The sequence below is a fragment of the Miscanthus floridulus genome, chromosome 3 (assembly GCF_019320115.1).
Source record: "Miscanthus floridulus cultivar M001 chromosome 3, ASM1932011v1, whole genome shotgun sequence".
Classification (NCBI taxonomy): Eukaryota; Viridiplantae; Streptophyta; class Magnoliopsida; order Poales; family Poaceae; genus Miscanthus; species Miscanthus floridulus.
In genome coordinates this window covers 146,785,025-146,799,192 of record NC_089582.1, presented here as the reverse complement: position 1 = coordinate 146,799,192, position 14,168 = coordinate 146,785,025, and the positions used below count along the sequence as shown (strand labels likewise).

Genomic DNA, 14,168 nt, shown 5'->3' with positions numbered 1-14,168 from the left:
GATAACGCTACTAACAATAGGTTCAATATCTATTCAACACCTTCTCCAACAAGAGGACTTAAAAGAAAATTCTTTTTATAAATAGATTTTTAGGAGAAATGATACTTATATTTGAGTTGTGTCTATCAGATAACCTAAAATAAATCTTCTAAATAGATAGTTTGTTGGAGGCTGGTTTTAAATTTCTGTTACCTATTTTAGGTTTAGATGCGCATATGCAGCGGCGGATCCAAAGGGGGGGCTGGAGGGGCTCCAGCCCCCCTAATAACTTGATTTCAAGCCTAATTACTGTAGCAAAAACTATTTTACCATTAAATCTTCGTGTAAATCAACATCTCCATTGTTTTAGCCCCCTTGTCCCGCATCGTGCATCCACCACTGCACATATGGACATGTTGTCGGAGACCGTCTCAAAAGCCCTTCACAAGTTGGTCATGGAAGAAAATACGCGTAACTTATGGAGTCGTCGATGGGGACATCCACACAGACGTACGCGGCGCGTGTATGCAGCCACTATAGCCACCTGATGACAATTTTAAAAGGCTACCTTCTAGAAGGGGTGCTACCTCGCCGGCCTCTCTTGCATTGGGTTGGGTCAGCGCTTCGCCTGTTTAGTTCCACTTTATTTTATCAAATTTTTTAAGATTCTTCGTCACATCAAATCTTTGGACACATGCATGAAGCATTAAATATAAATAAAAAATAAAATTAATTACATAGTTTAGATGAAATCCACGAGACGAAACTTTTAAGCCTAATTAGACTATGATCGGACACTAATTGTCAAATAACAACGGAAAAACGCTACAGTTGCATTTTACAAAAAATTTGGCATCTAAACTGGGCCTAGATCAAAGCTGGCGCAGACACGCACAGCTAGCTGGTCAGCTAGCAGGTCTAGCCCGGCTCTAGTGCCGCCGGTCCTTAGCTTTTCTTTTCTTCTCTGCTTTGCTTTTGACAAAATCTTTTTTTGTTGCCTTTTTGCAATCTGGTGCTTTGTGTGCCTTGCTTGCCTCTAGATCTACATGTTAATTCCAAACCCACGTAAAACAAACCAGTTTTTTAATTTCTTTCTTTCTTTCACAAGAAATTAATAAATATTAATCACACAAGAGGCAGATGATAATTAAAGAAGCCGAGACCAGTATACGTCAAGCCGTCAAGATAACTTTTTACAACGGCGCCAAACCAATTTTATGTTTGGATTGGAAATCATATCAATCAATTTTATGTTAATTTGGATTGGAGATTTGAAGTTCCATCTCAAACTCGCAAAAAACCAAGCCACCATCCGCGTATGTGCGCCGAACCAGGGCCAAATAAAGGTGCAGGTTATCTCCAAATTACCCAGCCGTACGTGCTCATGATCAAAATTTTCACCATATTATACACCCCCTTTGTTCAAGGAAAAAAAAATATGCGCACACAAGAGGCAGATGCACCCCAGCTGTCCCCTTCCATTTTAGCTCTTGCTTCGCCACTGCGCCATACCTGCTTCGCACTCCTCTATTTGAATAAATTTTGGTTAATACATATTGAACAAAAAACAATTAGGTTCACTACTTCAGCCGCCTTATTATGTTTCTACGATAAATTTGTTTCTTGTTTTGAAACATTATAAAATAGAAACAAAAATTCCTCTCTGCTTGTCTTAAATATATGGACCCTTATCAATTGATTTTTGTTGTCCTACTTCTCTTGAGGAAATAAAAATTACTACATACCTTTATCAGAAATATTTGACAAATTTGATTTTGCACGGTTGTATATCTTTGACCAATGTTTTTGAAAAAAAATAAATCCTTTGAATCTAAAGTATTTCACAAATATTTTTGTTCTTGATCACGCAAAAGGTTTGCACGTCTTTGTATTTAGGTAGAGAAAAAGTTTAATACAACACGTCTTAGCGACGCTCTAGGAGATCAGAAGAGTTACATGAACGCTCAGACCCACCATAGGGTGTCACAAATATTTTGAAGTACAAGTCTATACATATAGCTTACACATGCTTTCAAGCTAAATAATTTTAATTTTTATTGATGTCTATCTATAGTTTACAAAGTTTGACTAAACCTTGTCCTAATAAAGCGCGAGATTTTTTTAAGGAAATATGAACGGTGAGTCTTTTTTATCCATAGTTTACAAAGTTTGACTTAACCTTGTTCCTAATAAAGCGCGAGGTTTTTTTAAGGAAATATTTTTTATGTGACACGAGGGAGTAAAGCTAAAACACGTGCGCGAGCATGAATTCAGTAGAGATACAGAGCTATCACTTCCACACGATTATATTTATATATTTCTTTTTATTTTCTTTTTTGGCGCTTTGGAGTGTGGGACGATTCATGCCACTTTCTCCCAACAACAATACCGCGTGACCTTTTGCAACAAAATCGACCTATAGTAGGCTATAGTCAAACGTACTACCGCTTCTAGAACACGTAGAATAGAATCATTCTAAACATCACATCGCCTCCATGTTTCAGCGATCGTACGTCGTGGTCTGCACTCCGACCGATCATTAACTCACATGAAAATTTCGAGGTTAGGTGAGTGTTTCTTGCTGTGATAGTACGTTCTCTCTCTGAAACTTCTGCTAATTGATGCTACATACCTACTCCAGCTGTACAGGTGTTTATTCAATTATTTGGCGTATTACTCTAGGCAAATGTCGTGTTCGTTTGGGCTTGTTTGACTGATAAGCTATGGCTGAAAGTACTATTGGCTGATTTGGTATGAGAGAAAAATAATGTTCGTTGTCTGAAAAAAATACGGCTTATAAGCCAAACAAGCCCAAACAAATATGGCGAAAGTGAGCAGTTGAATACTGGCAATGCAATTATCCTTTTTTTCTAACACACAGTAGTACAGACGCGTTATATCCCTCTAAACGCACACGAACACAACCTATTTCTGTAAAATCGAAATTATGAGTTCACCACGATTCACTTGTGTTTCGTTGCCAAAAAAAAAAAATGTTTCATACCACCGACTGATCGAATAGCGTCTTCTGCTTCTTGGAATATAACTTTTAAATAATTGCAAGCACACGTGGCGAATCTATCTTGATGGGCACGCAAGTTGTACCCATAAGAAACCTAACCAATTGCTCATAACTAATTTAAATTGTGAGTAAGTGAGTAAACAGTTGTGTTATTACAGCTAATACCTATCACTCTTGCCGTTTAATAATTTATGAGAAGTTCAATTAGATATAAATTCATATGGAACCTGGTAGATCATAATATACTATATATATGCACACGTGTATTGCGTCTAGTATGATTTTTTAACTGAACCTCATTGGATGAGAATACGGATGTGGACACATGGGCTTTTGAGACTTCGTATCAGAGACACGGACATATGAATTCAGTCTTTGTATCGGTATCGGAACTCGGTAGGACGTGGACATGTGAACTCTGAGTGGAGGATGATTCATATGGTTACGGAAGCGTGAGCAGATATCAAGACTGATATCACTGTATATATGATGATGTTAGAGTCTTTTTACGTGTGGACGGAGAAGATAAGAGGAGATCTGAGCGCTTCGATAAAGCTCATAGTTATACGTATCTGCGGCAGTAGGATTTTGTAGTCGTTCTTTTTTCCCATTCCAAAATAAATAAATAAAAAGGATTTTGCAGTCGTCGTCCGCTTGGCGAATTCGGCGCGTGGTCAGCTATAAATACTGGCGGTGTCTGTCCATGTCGCTCTCGCCACGGCCACCGCTCCGCAGTCCGCGTGCGCGCCCCGCGCCCGTCCCACGCCATGGCTTCCGCCGTGCACCCGCCGCCGCCGCCGTTGGCGCTGCTCCCGAGGCCCCGTGTCGACGACATTGAGGACAGCGACAGCGAGAGCGTCGCGGAGTCGTGCCCGCACCCGCGCCCGCACGGCGCGGGCGCGGCGTCGACCGACTCCTGCTCCTCTTCCTTCTCCTCTTGCGGCAGCAGCGCGTGCTGCCACGAAGACGACGAGGCGGAGATGGACGACGACGGGTGCAGCAGCTGCGTGGAGGGAGACGAGTACAGCAGCTACCAAGAACAAGAGGAAGCTGCCTGCGACGAGGAGGGGGAGGGGAGAAACAAGGCGGGGAGGGGGAGCGGCGCCTGGTGGGAGCAGATGGCGGGCGGCGGCGCGATCACGGCGCTTCCTCTCCCACGGGCGCCGGAGGCCGCCGAGGACCCGAAGCGCGCGGCGGAGCGGCAGGAGGAGGACCGCAAGTTCTGGGAGGACTGCCTCGCCTCCGGGTACCCATGAACCCACCCACCCCCTTGACATGCATCCGAGTTCATCGCAATCCCATGCTCACAACACAAGATACACGACGACGGCAAAGGCCAAAATCGCTGTGCCGACACACACGGATGTAGTATGTTTTTTTTTACCCTCTTGGTCTTCTTTGTACAGCGAATATTTTAGAAATTCTTGGGCTCCTGTAACGTTGACCGGCAGCATACATGATGATGATATGAATTCTGAAGAAACTGATGGTTTAGTTGGTGAGGTAGGATGCTTACTTTGTTCTTAATTCAACCTTCAACCTAAACCATGATAATTGCGACATTCATTCATTATTCCAGAATCTAGAACGTGATCATGCTCGATCTTAGTGAATGAGTGAACGGATAGAAGAAGAAAAAGGTAACTTTTTCCGAGAAAAGCAGTGGATGCCAACATCAACTGCCTCTAGAGAGAGAGAGTGGTGGCAGACAAGAGGAACTCGCTTTCCTCCTCGTCCAACTCCAAATTCAGTGGTGGTGTTGCCACCGAATTTTATTTGGCACCGAGGAGGAATACAGACAGGGCCTGCAAGAGCAAATAAGCGGTGCCTTCCAAGATGATCTTCGTTTTCAGTTACTTGATGAATGCAGCCAGTTACTGCTGTCAGAGACTCCAAGGTCGGTGCTGTCAGTGTCAAATGACTCTGTCTGCTCCAAAAAAAAACAGTAGTACAAAAAAAAAAAAGATAGAGGTGGAAATTGTAACCACTGATTAAGTGATTATATTACACAATGGGTTTGGTGTTGTAAAGCGACGTCGTTAAAGGAGGCAAAGCACACGACAGGTGTGGTTTATTATAAACTTTTTTTTAATTTTTGCAGTTGCATCTGTGCCGTTTCAGCGAGGTAATCAGCTGCCCAGGCCCTTTCGGAGCTTTTCAGGGCAGCATACACATGTGCTGCATTGTACTTGTACCACCACGAGACTTCATGGAGTACAGATTAGTACTGATTGCGAATGGCAAGTCCATTTTGCCCCTTCAATTCCCATTCAACTTCAAATATCTCTGCTTTAGACTTGTGGCCGAAAGAAAAATAAAGACTTTAGACTTCATTACCGTCGCCAAAAGAAAAAAGAAAAAGATCTTTTAGACTTCTTACCGGAGAGAAAAAAATTCTTTAGACTCTAGATTCTAGAAGAAGATTGACCTGTGACTGTGAGCCAGGGAAGCTGGCAAAGTCCATTTGTTCAGTTGCTTACCCTTTTCAATGCTATTAGTACGAAGGGGCATGCTAATTGCAGAAGCAAGAAAGAGTGCTCAAGCTGTCCTTTCAGATGACAGTGCCCAACCAGTTGGAAATCAAGGAAGAAACCTTCACACCCACAGGACCACAGCATCAATTAAAGGGGTTGCTGCTAATAATGTGTTTATTTGAATTGGAATTTGGTGTAACCAACACTTTGGGCCATCACGTCAATAGCAAGGAAAACCTAATGTTCTTGTCAATTGGCATTTGGCATAAATAAACAAGCTCCAAAAGTAGAGGCTCTCAGGGAAAGCAGCTGGAGGAGAACCATCCATAACCATGACCTTTTCTTTTGCTTAGTAGCACCAAAATAAATGGAACTGTCCCCACTACGAGTTCTAGTGTAACACAAATCTGGAACAGAATCTATTCCCAAAGACAGATAAAATTAAACAACTAAAAGAACTAGTAGCATTTATTCACATGCGACACGCACCACAGACACCGATTTTGGTTGATTAGGACAACACAAACTGCACAAGATGCCATTACAATGACTTGCTGAAGCAGAAATACGCCAACAAGAAATAACTGGGTCGTCAAAGAACATTTACGAATGAAAACCAAAATTGGATGAATTATTTCACTTGCTGACTTGATAGATGATACTTCTTATTTCCGAGTTGGAAGAACTTCACAGGGGTAAAGAATTTTCTACCAGAAACAGTCACCCGAATCGACATGGTAATGCAATCTGTCGACTTATTCTATGTACTTCTAGTCGTGGTCGCTTTCAGCTGTTCTTGCAATCCTTTCCTAAGCTTTGCCATTCAACTGCACCTTAGATAGCTTCTCTCTGCTTTCGTCGGCACCTTCCACCTTCTTTCCAGGGAAGGACCTCCCGCTACTTGTGACAAGGTCCTTGATGGTCTGCTTGGATGTCCTTGTCATCCAACAGAGATTCCAACGTCACATGGACACCTGAAAATGTTGGGAGAGAAGTTAGATCCAAGGAAAAGAATTGCCTTCTACGAGATTAATTCACAACAGGAGTGCAAATCACGCATGTGGAGCTTGAGAGATACCACTTTAGCATAGAAAGCTATGCTCAATGGCCCATATGAAAATGAATGGTATCCTAAAAGCTTGGTATTGTTATTCAATCATTCAAATTTGATAGGCAGGCTATATGCATCATGCTCCAAATATTAAATTCAGCTACTGTTGCCACCTCTCTGATGAGCCTAGATCAAATGGTTAGTAGATAGTAGCAAACACATATGCTGAACTGTTTAAGTTTCAGGCAGCGGCTACATCATGCAATCATCTATCATCATGACTACCACAGACCATACAACAATTAAAATATGCGCTATCGTCTCATGTCAATAAATTGAATGGGAGGCTTTTCCATAAAGAAGGCAACATTTCAAGAGTAACTTAAAATAATTTTCTTATTCAAATGCCTTATTTTCATAAAGAGGCTGGGGAATGATGAATTGACTTACGGAATCTCAATAGTGCTTTGGGTTAGTGGGGTCATTGATTGTTTCTCACTGGTGCTGGTCTTGTGGTGTACTTGTCTTTCAAGTGCAAGAAGGTCCTGATAAATGCCAAATCCGAAGTAGACTCATCAGCTTATTTTAGACACAGAGATCCTTGAATCTACTGATGTAAGTTCAAGTTATCACACCTGCAAGTGGAAGATTGCCCCACATTGATGAGCGTCAAAATGCTGCTGAACAATGAAGTGCACTACTTCCGGGGTGCAAACAACGGGACGGGGCTCTTCATCACTGCCAACTACCGTCTTGTAGAAACGACTTCTTCTTCCTTCACTCTTCTTCCCCACCTAGCGCGTACAATGTAAGCAATCATGACATGAGGGAGCACAAACCTGAAAACATCAAAAATTGATCATCATAAATCAACATAGCCTCTCTGAATCTCCATAGCCATTTTCAATCAGAACACTCTTTTCGTATATTTCCAATTTATCTGAGTGTAATACTGTAATAATGGATGGGAACACACCGTCATATAGCTATACTGAGAAGGAATACCAAATTCCAAGTTTGGTTCACTAGGCATTCTTTGGATACGCAGTCCAATCAACCCCAGTTCTTGCATAACCTGTATAGAAGTTTTCATTATTATTATTAACGTCAAGTAAAAACCAGTGGCTTAACAACTTTGCAGTTCTAGAGAAGGGGTCATACAGGGTGAACACAAGCAGGGATAAGGCCAAGGTCCTCTCCACATGCCAACATATCTGACGAGTTCAACAGGACAGGCAAAGTCTTCAGGGCATTTTGACGCCAGAGATTTTCTTGGCGAGCAAAATAATAGTCATAGTACAATCTTCTGAGGACATTTTTGCTGTAAAATGATGTCCGATGAGAGGATGAAATTTCATGAACTTAGATTCATTAGAAACGCATTGCAAAGCCTAAAATGGGTGTACCCTAATTTTGTTTTCTTGAGAACAAGCTGTCTACTGCAAAATACCAATACACTAATTTCATTTCTGGGTAGAAGGGTACCCAAAGAGTGTAGACAACAAAGTAAGATAGGCAAATGCCCTTACACTGTTACATTATGTCATTAACATTTAGTAACTGAACCCAAATTTAATCACAAGTGGGAAGATCAAATCCCCCTCAAATTTGAAATGGAGAATAGAGAAACTATAGTTTAGAACCATTAACATCACCTGTGTTCATCTAGGTCCCTAAACTTGATGCATCTTCCAGGTTGAAACGGGGATAAAATTTTGTGGAGTCCCTCTGGATCTCTGATAAGGACAATATTCTGCAGAACAACATGTACTTAAACCAAGTCAGAAAGGAGCTGGATATCTTAGGAGAAGTCATAACACGGAGAATAAAGTGTTGTCAGCAAACAATGAAATTAAATCACAACGGAAAGAACCCAAATTACCTGTAGTAAATCGAAAAGGCCACGGCGGATACTGTCTTCTTTCTCTAGCCACAGTGACTTTTTCAGCACTTGTTTGAATCTTTGCAATAATCTTTTTCTCTGTGTTGCAATCGTCCTTTAAACTATATAAGTGGAAGCAAAGAAGAAAAAACAACGTGAGATCAAAGTAACTAGTAATATTTTAGAAAAGATATTGCATTAAAAGTACACACAACTGACAATACAAAATAGAGACACTTTATACTGTGATTTGCAATTTACTCTTGGGTAACTGATATGTTATCTATAAAGAATATGACTCATTGCATTACCTCATAACACTGGCTTCTGATACTCATTTAGAAAATTGGCCTGCAATGACTGTCCAAAAAGGATCCAAACTTCTCCTGAGAAAAAAAGAATTTTCACGATTGTGGCCTAAAATTTCACTGAAAAAAAATCTGAAACATGAACATCATTATGAACACAGCAACCTCTAGAATTTCCTGACGAATGTATGGTTGGCTCTATTCGATTTAAAATCCCATAGACCTTCACTTAAAAGCTTCCTCCTGGAAGTCAAGAACAAGTTAATAAACTACTCCGAAAGATTTCTTTCTGGCCCATTTTAGTTTGCCCAACAGATACAGAAACTAACCTGACTAAGAGGAATGGAAGGTCTAAATTCCCAACTAAACCTGTGCAGCATGATCTGGAAGCTCCCATATCCTAAAGAAACCCAAGATGTGGTCTATCCTGTATGCTGTGAAGTACTTTGCCATCTGCAACATGCTAGTAGGATATGAATAATAAAAGGAAAAGGTGACCAATCAGACATACAACGATTGTTATTCTAAATAACCTGTGTCAGACGACCTCGCCCACCACCCATAATTATCCTTTGACATCTCCCTCCCAGTTATATGTAGGAAAAACCCCAATTTTGTCCATTCTTGTCAAAATAATCAGGGGGTGCTCCAGTAGCGGTATTCATGCGAAACAGGTCGGGTATACCCAAGTATCAACACTATTCCTATCAACACCAATAGGTAAATCACCTTTCAGGATAACCTTTTTCTTTCTTGCATATGTTGCTGCCTCTGACAACTAAAAAAGCGAATAAAAATAATGTCAAAAAAATATATACACGAGAGTAATACTATGAGCAATTCAGAATGACAACACTTACTTGTATATATAGATGGTACTGAACATAGTAATGAAAACGTATAACGTCATGGTGTAAAGTACCTTCAGAAATAAGTTTGTCAAGCTGAAACACATTACAGAAGGAAACCATCTTAGTGCTCATAGTACACATGTGCTCTCATAAAAAATTAGAACAACATATGTTCTTAGCAAGCTATAGCGACTGAAAAGATTCAAGTACCAAATGCAGAATAATATTTTCAATACCTTCTCCTTGGAAAACTGAGAAAACCGACCCCATTGACTTGTGGTCAGATGTCTCGAAAAAGTCCCGCAAAAAGCAAAATGCCGCATATGGTTTCAACCATTCCTATTAGAATTCAGTGTGAAAGCTTATCACATACAGTTTGGAATAGGAAATCAAGTACCATGATTACACATGATAAATGAAATGGCAGTGAATGTACCTCGTTTTCAGATAAGAACTGCTTGAAAGAACTGGAGTTTAGCACTTTGTCCTTTTCTAAATTGAATATTTTTTCTAGCAATCGACAATTTTGTGGACAATGCTGCCTCATAGTCGACGTCCTAATTTACAGATCATTTTCAAGTTAGGAAAGTAACCTAAATATTAGAGATTTAGTCAAATAGATGCAAGAATCAGCAACAATATGCAAATTGCAATAACCTTTTTATCCAATTGCTTCTTCGCCTGCCTGAATTTTCTTCCTGTAATAAATTTTAAATTGAGTACCAAATGAGGTGAGGAAGGAACAACTCATTCAAACATTTAGTGAAATAAAATAACACAGCCAAGACATACAATGAATGAATATGAAAGCATAACAAAGGTTATACCTTAACATCCGCAGGAATTGCATCTGAAAGTGCTTGTACTCTCAGGTACAAGGGGTTGCAATGCAAAGACAGAGAGGGAGCTACACATGAGGGGCATTGCTACTGTTTAGATAATGTCCTTACTGATTTCAAGAAAAGACCACCATTATAAGCAGGAAACCTTTGGTATTGAATATTAGTCGTACCTGTATGGATAAGAATCCCACCACATCCCATGAACTGAAGTATCGTTGATTGGAAGGAGCTGAACAAGATGGAAGCCCGAATTGACTGCCCAGTCAACAAGAAGTTTAAGATCTAGGAATTCTCCAACGCCAAGGTCCTCGTCTTGATCTGATTGAAAATATGGGTACAGCAACACCCTGCACCCCTCCATGGTGCATCCTGGTAAATGCAGATGAAGTATTAGTACACAATGTTGGCTGTGTATGATGCATACTGATTCTCTGATTTGTTAGCCAAGTATGAAGTTCCATGGTTCTGTTATGTCAAGCACATGCTCATGTATACTGAATACTATTAATTGCTTTATAATGCATCATCAGCATGGTCAATGGTTCTAGTTAATATGGTCAAGCAGTTCCTAGAAAGTTCTCTTGCAATGAACCCATGCATCTTTGCAGATAACACTATGGATACATTACCTGAGAGCACCATCAGATAACACAATATATCTGGATTGCTTGGGTGACGATAAATCAACATTAACCTCCCTGTTGGACCAAGCTCAATGAAGAGTTCCTGCTTGACTGATTTGACAGTATTTGTATGTGGAAAAGATGTAAGGACAATCATCTCAGAGAAAAATCTAAGGACGTGATATTAGCCAACAGCTAAAAAGGATGGTGCATTGAGGAATACTGGCAAAACAATATTCATCAATATGGTACATCCAATAAAAGATTAAGGGAACAATCATTTGCAAAAGGATATTTTTACAGGGAACTCAGACTTCCGTAACGCACAGCTTGCTTCCACAAGGAATCCCAACATAGCTCAGCTTGAGACCATCTTGAGTTTGCCATCTTCCTAATTGAGGGTTACTTCCAGTGACGACGACCTAAAGTTCGTTTATCAGTGGACGTGAGGGACATCAGCAAGAGGTATGAATTAATTAAATAAGTTACTGATTAAAACAATTAAGGATAGTTTATAAAAGATAAAGACATCTTTAAAGTGTACTTACAGTAGAGCCAGATACGAGCCGAGGACAGCTAATTACAAACTGGACAACGATATCTGCTCAGGGAAAGTATTATATAAGACAAAAAAAACTGATAACTTGATGTGGTGCTCCAAAAATAGAAATTCATTCTTTTTTTCTTATTTCCCTTTTACATTTTATTATAATACATGTAACCTGCATGTTTTCAAAAGAAAGAAAAAATCAGAAGCCCCAACCCCCAAGGATAATCTTATCTGGGAACTTGCCTTATAACAATACATAAGAGCACACCAAAAATAAATCATCTGAGAGAGACAAGAGAACTCTAGACATCTAGAGTAGGAAGAACTTCATTTGATATATTTAACATGTGAAGACATGATGCTATATCAATTCTTTTTCAGCAATACATTCATCACGAAATCTCAGATATTTGTAGATTTAACACTCTGATCCTGCTCACTCAATTGGTTTTTTCATATAAATGATACCTTCAGGATCCAAACTTTTGTTGAGGGACACCGAACTGCGATTCTTTAACACCTTCAGTAGCATTGAAAATGACATTCTTGAATGCGCTTCTAAAGAATAAAGCTTCAGAAGCATCCTGAATGCAAACAAGACCATTAGTAAACATTATACAGAGCAAAGAAACTTCTTTGTTGTGAACCTGACAAACAGCAATGCCCCATAACCAGCCTTCTAATATAGCAAGGGAACCAACAATGGATACAACAATCCACATCTTATCCAGAAGAAAACGATCAGATGCAGCCCCATTCAGCTAAAAATGTAAGATCATATATTGCTGCTACTTCACTGCTTACTGTAGAGAACATAAATATACAGACGCTACTGATAAAAATGATTAGTACCTGCCACCAGTCGCGGATTTCAATTACATCTCCTTCCTTAACGCCCTCCGGCAGGACTAGTTTCCTTTTCTCCCCAGCCTCCCATCTCAAAACATTCTTGCTATCATCCACCACATAGTATTTTGTACTCACAGGTAAAGCCAGCAACAACAGACACGCTCCCACACCAGATTAGCTCACTGTCCTGATGGACAGGACTCAGAGACACTCCTTGCTTGACATTCCACGACCCGAGTGCTGGTTCCGACCCAGCAATCAGAAGAGACTGCCCCCCATTGTGTGTAATACGGCAATTTGAACAGCAAAGTCACCGAATTCAGAGATTTCTTTCCCGACGTTGGCCCCGAGTTCGCCATGTCCTTCAAGCAGGGAAGAAGAGAGAAATCAGGAAGCTGAATGTGTAGTGTACGCGTGCGAAAGATTCAAAGATGTAAGATTGGCACGACTGAAGAATGAATCCCATAATTTCTCGCCCCCCAAAATGATCAATCAAGATTCCATGAAACGAATGGTTATACAAGATCCCGTACATATATACCTTCTTCTATTCTACCCCTTTCATTTTATTTCATTTTTCTTCCATTTCTTCAGAATATTTAACTTTTTACCATTATTATTAATAACAACTTCTAAAATAGTATTTTTAGGTTTGGCGCTATGTTTTTAACATCAAAACACATTGCCACTTTGTTCGCGTGGCATGTCAGGTCTGCTTTTCCAGCTCGCATACTTGTCCGCAGGCCGATTGTAAAATACTAGTAACCGCCCTGCCCCTGCGATCCGCGTACGCACCGTGTCGTCTCCGCGGACGCCGTCTTCCTCCTCGAGCACGTGAAACAGGGCTGCCGAAGATATTTCCCGCCAACCGCCTCTGTCCGTCGTCGTCTCCCGCGGTCGATCTCATCCGCTCCGAGATTTCCGTCGACAGCTCAACCATGGCTGCCGGCAACGCTCCCTTGGCCGCCAAGATATTTCCCCGCCGAACCGACCTACTCCGGCTATAAATAGGCCGGCCATGGTCGCTGTCGAGGATCATCGGAGGGAAGGAAAAAGAAGAAGGTCGGAGGTTCGAGCTCAAGCCGGCGCCCCGACGTGGCCGGAGCCGCTCCCGAGCTCTCCGCACCAAGGTCGCCGCGCAGGAGCCCCGCTACCCAGCCAGCTCCGCCCGAGGCCGAGCACCGCCGCGCTCGCGCTTGCTGCCGACGCCGCTTGGCTGCTGCCGTCGCAGTACCGAGCCGCCGGACGCCGTCGCGCTGCCTGCTCCCTCCTCCCCATCCTCTGCTCCGCGCTCCCTCTCTCTCTCTCCTCCTCCATCCCTCCTCTTCCTTCTTCTCTCTGCTCTGATCCTGCCGACCTCTCCAGTAATTTAAACAAGGCATGCAAGATTCAGGAATCGGATTCCTTCGAAAAAAAAAGTTGGCCCAGATTCGTGGAACCAAGAGTTTGCCCACATTCCTATGCCACTACGCCTTCCCGTGCTAGTATTGACCTGGCCAAGAAGACCCACGCATCCAGAACGAGTAACCAGCAGCAGCTCAGTGGAGCCCGTGGGAACAGATCAAGCACAGCGAGAAGAAGAAGAAACCAATCAGGCCAGTTAACAGAGAAGGGCGCATAGGGTACGTACCTTGACCGGCACGACCGGCGGCAATGGCGACAAACGGGCAGGGAATCAGCGAGGGCGGAGACAAAGAAAACAGAGCGAGTGAGAGAGCGGCAAAGGCTCTACGGCTC

The 14,168-nt window shown here is 41.7% G+C and overlaps 1 protein-coding gene and 1 pseudogene across 1 annotated transcript; one reads left to right on the top strand and one right to left on the bottom strand.

The window, feature by feature from the left end:
- The first annotated feature begins 3,702 nt into the window (after positions 1 to 3,702).
- On the top strand, positions 3,703 to 5,410 carry LOC136547422 (uncharacterized). Its single transcript, XM_066539371.1, has 2 exons — positions 3,703 to 4,504; positions 4,581 to 5,410. Exon 1 carries the CDS (start codon positions 3,769 to 3,771, stop codon positions 4,255 to 4,257), a length of 489 nt encoding a protein of 162 aa, XP_066395468.1. The 5' UTR covers positions 3,703 to 3,768; the 3' UTR covers positions 4,258 to 4,504; positions 4,581 to 5,410.
- A 712-nt stretch (positions 5,411 to 6,122) lies between these two features.
- LOC136544655 (4-alpha-glucanotransferase DPE2-like) lies at positions 6,123 to 12,790 on the bottom strand (annotated as a pseudogene).
- Positions 12,791 to 14,168: the final 1,378 nt, after the last annotated feature.

What these genes read in the sequence shown, in the direction of transcription:
- LOC136547422 (XM_066539371.1), top strand. Translation starts at nt 3,769, where the DNA reads ATGGCTTCCGCCGTGCACCCGCCGCCGCCGCCGTTGGCGCTGCTCCCG.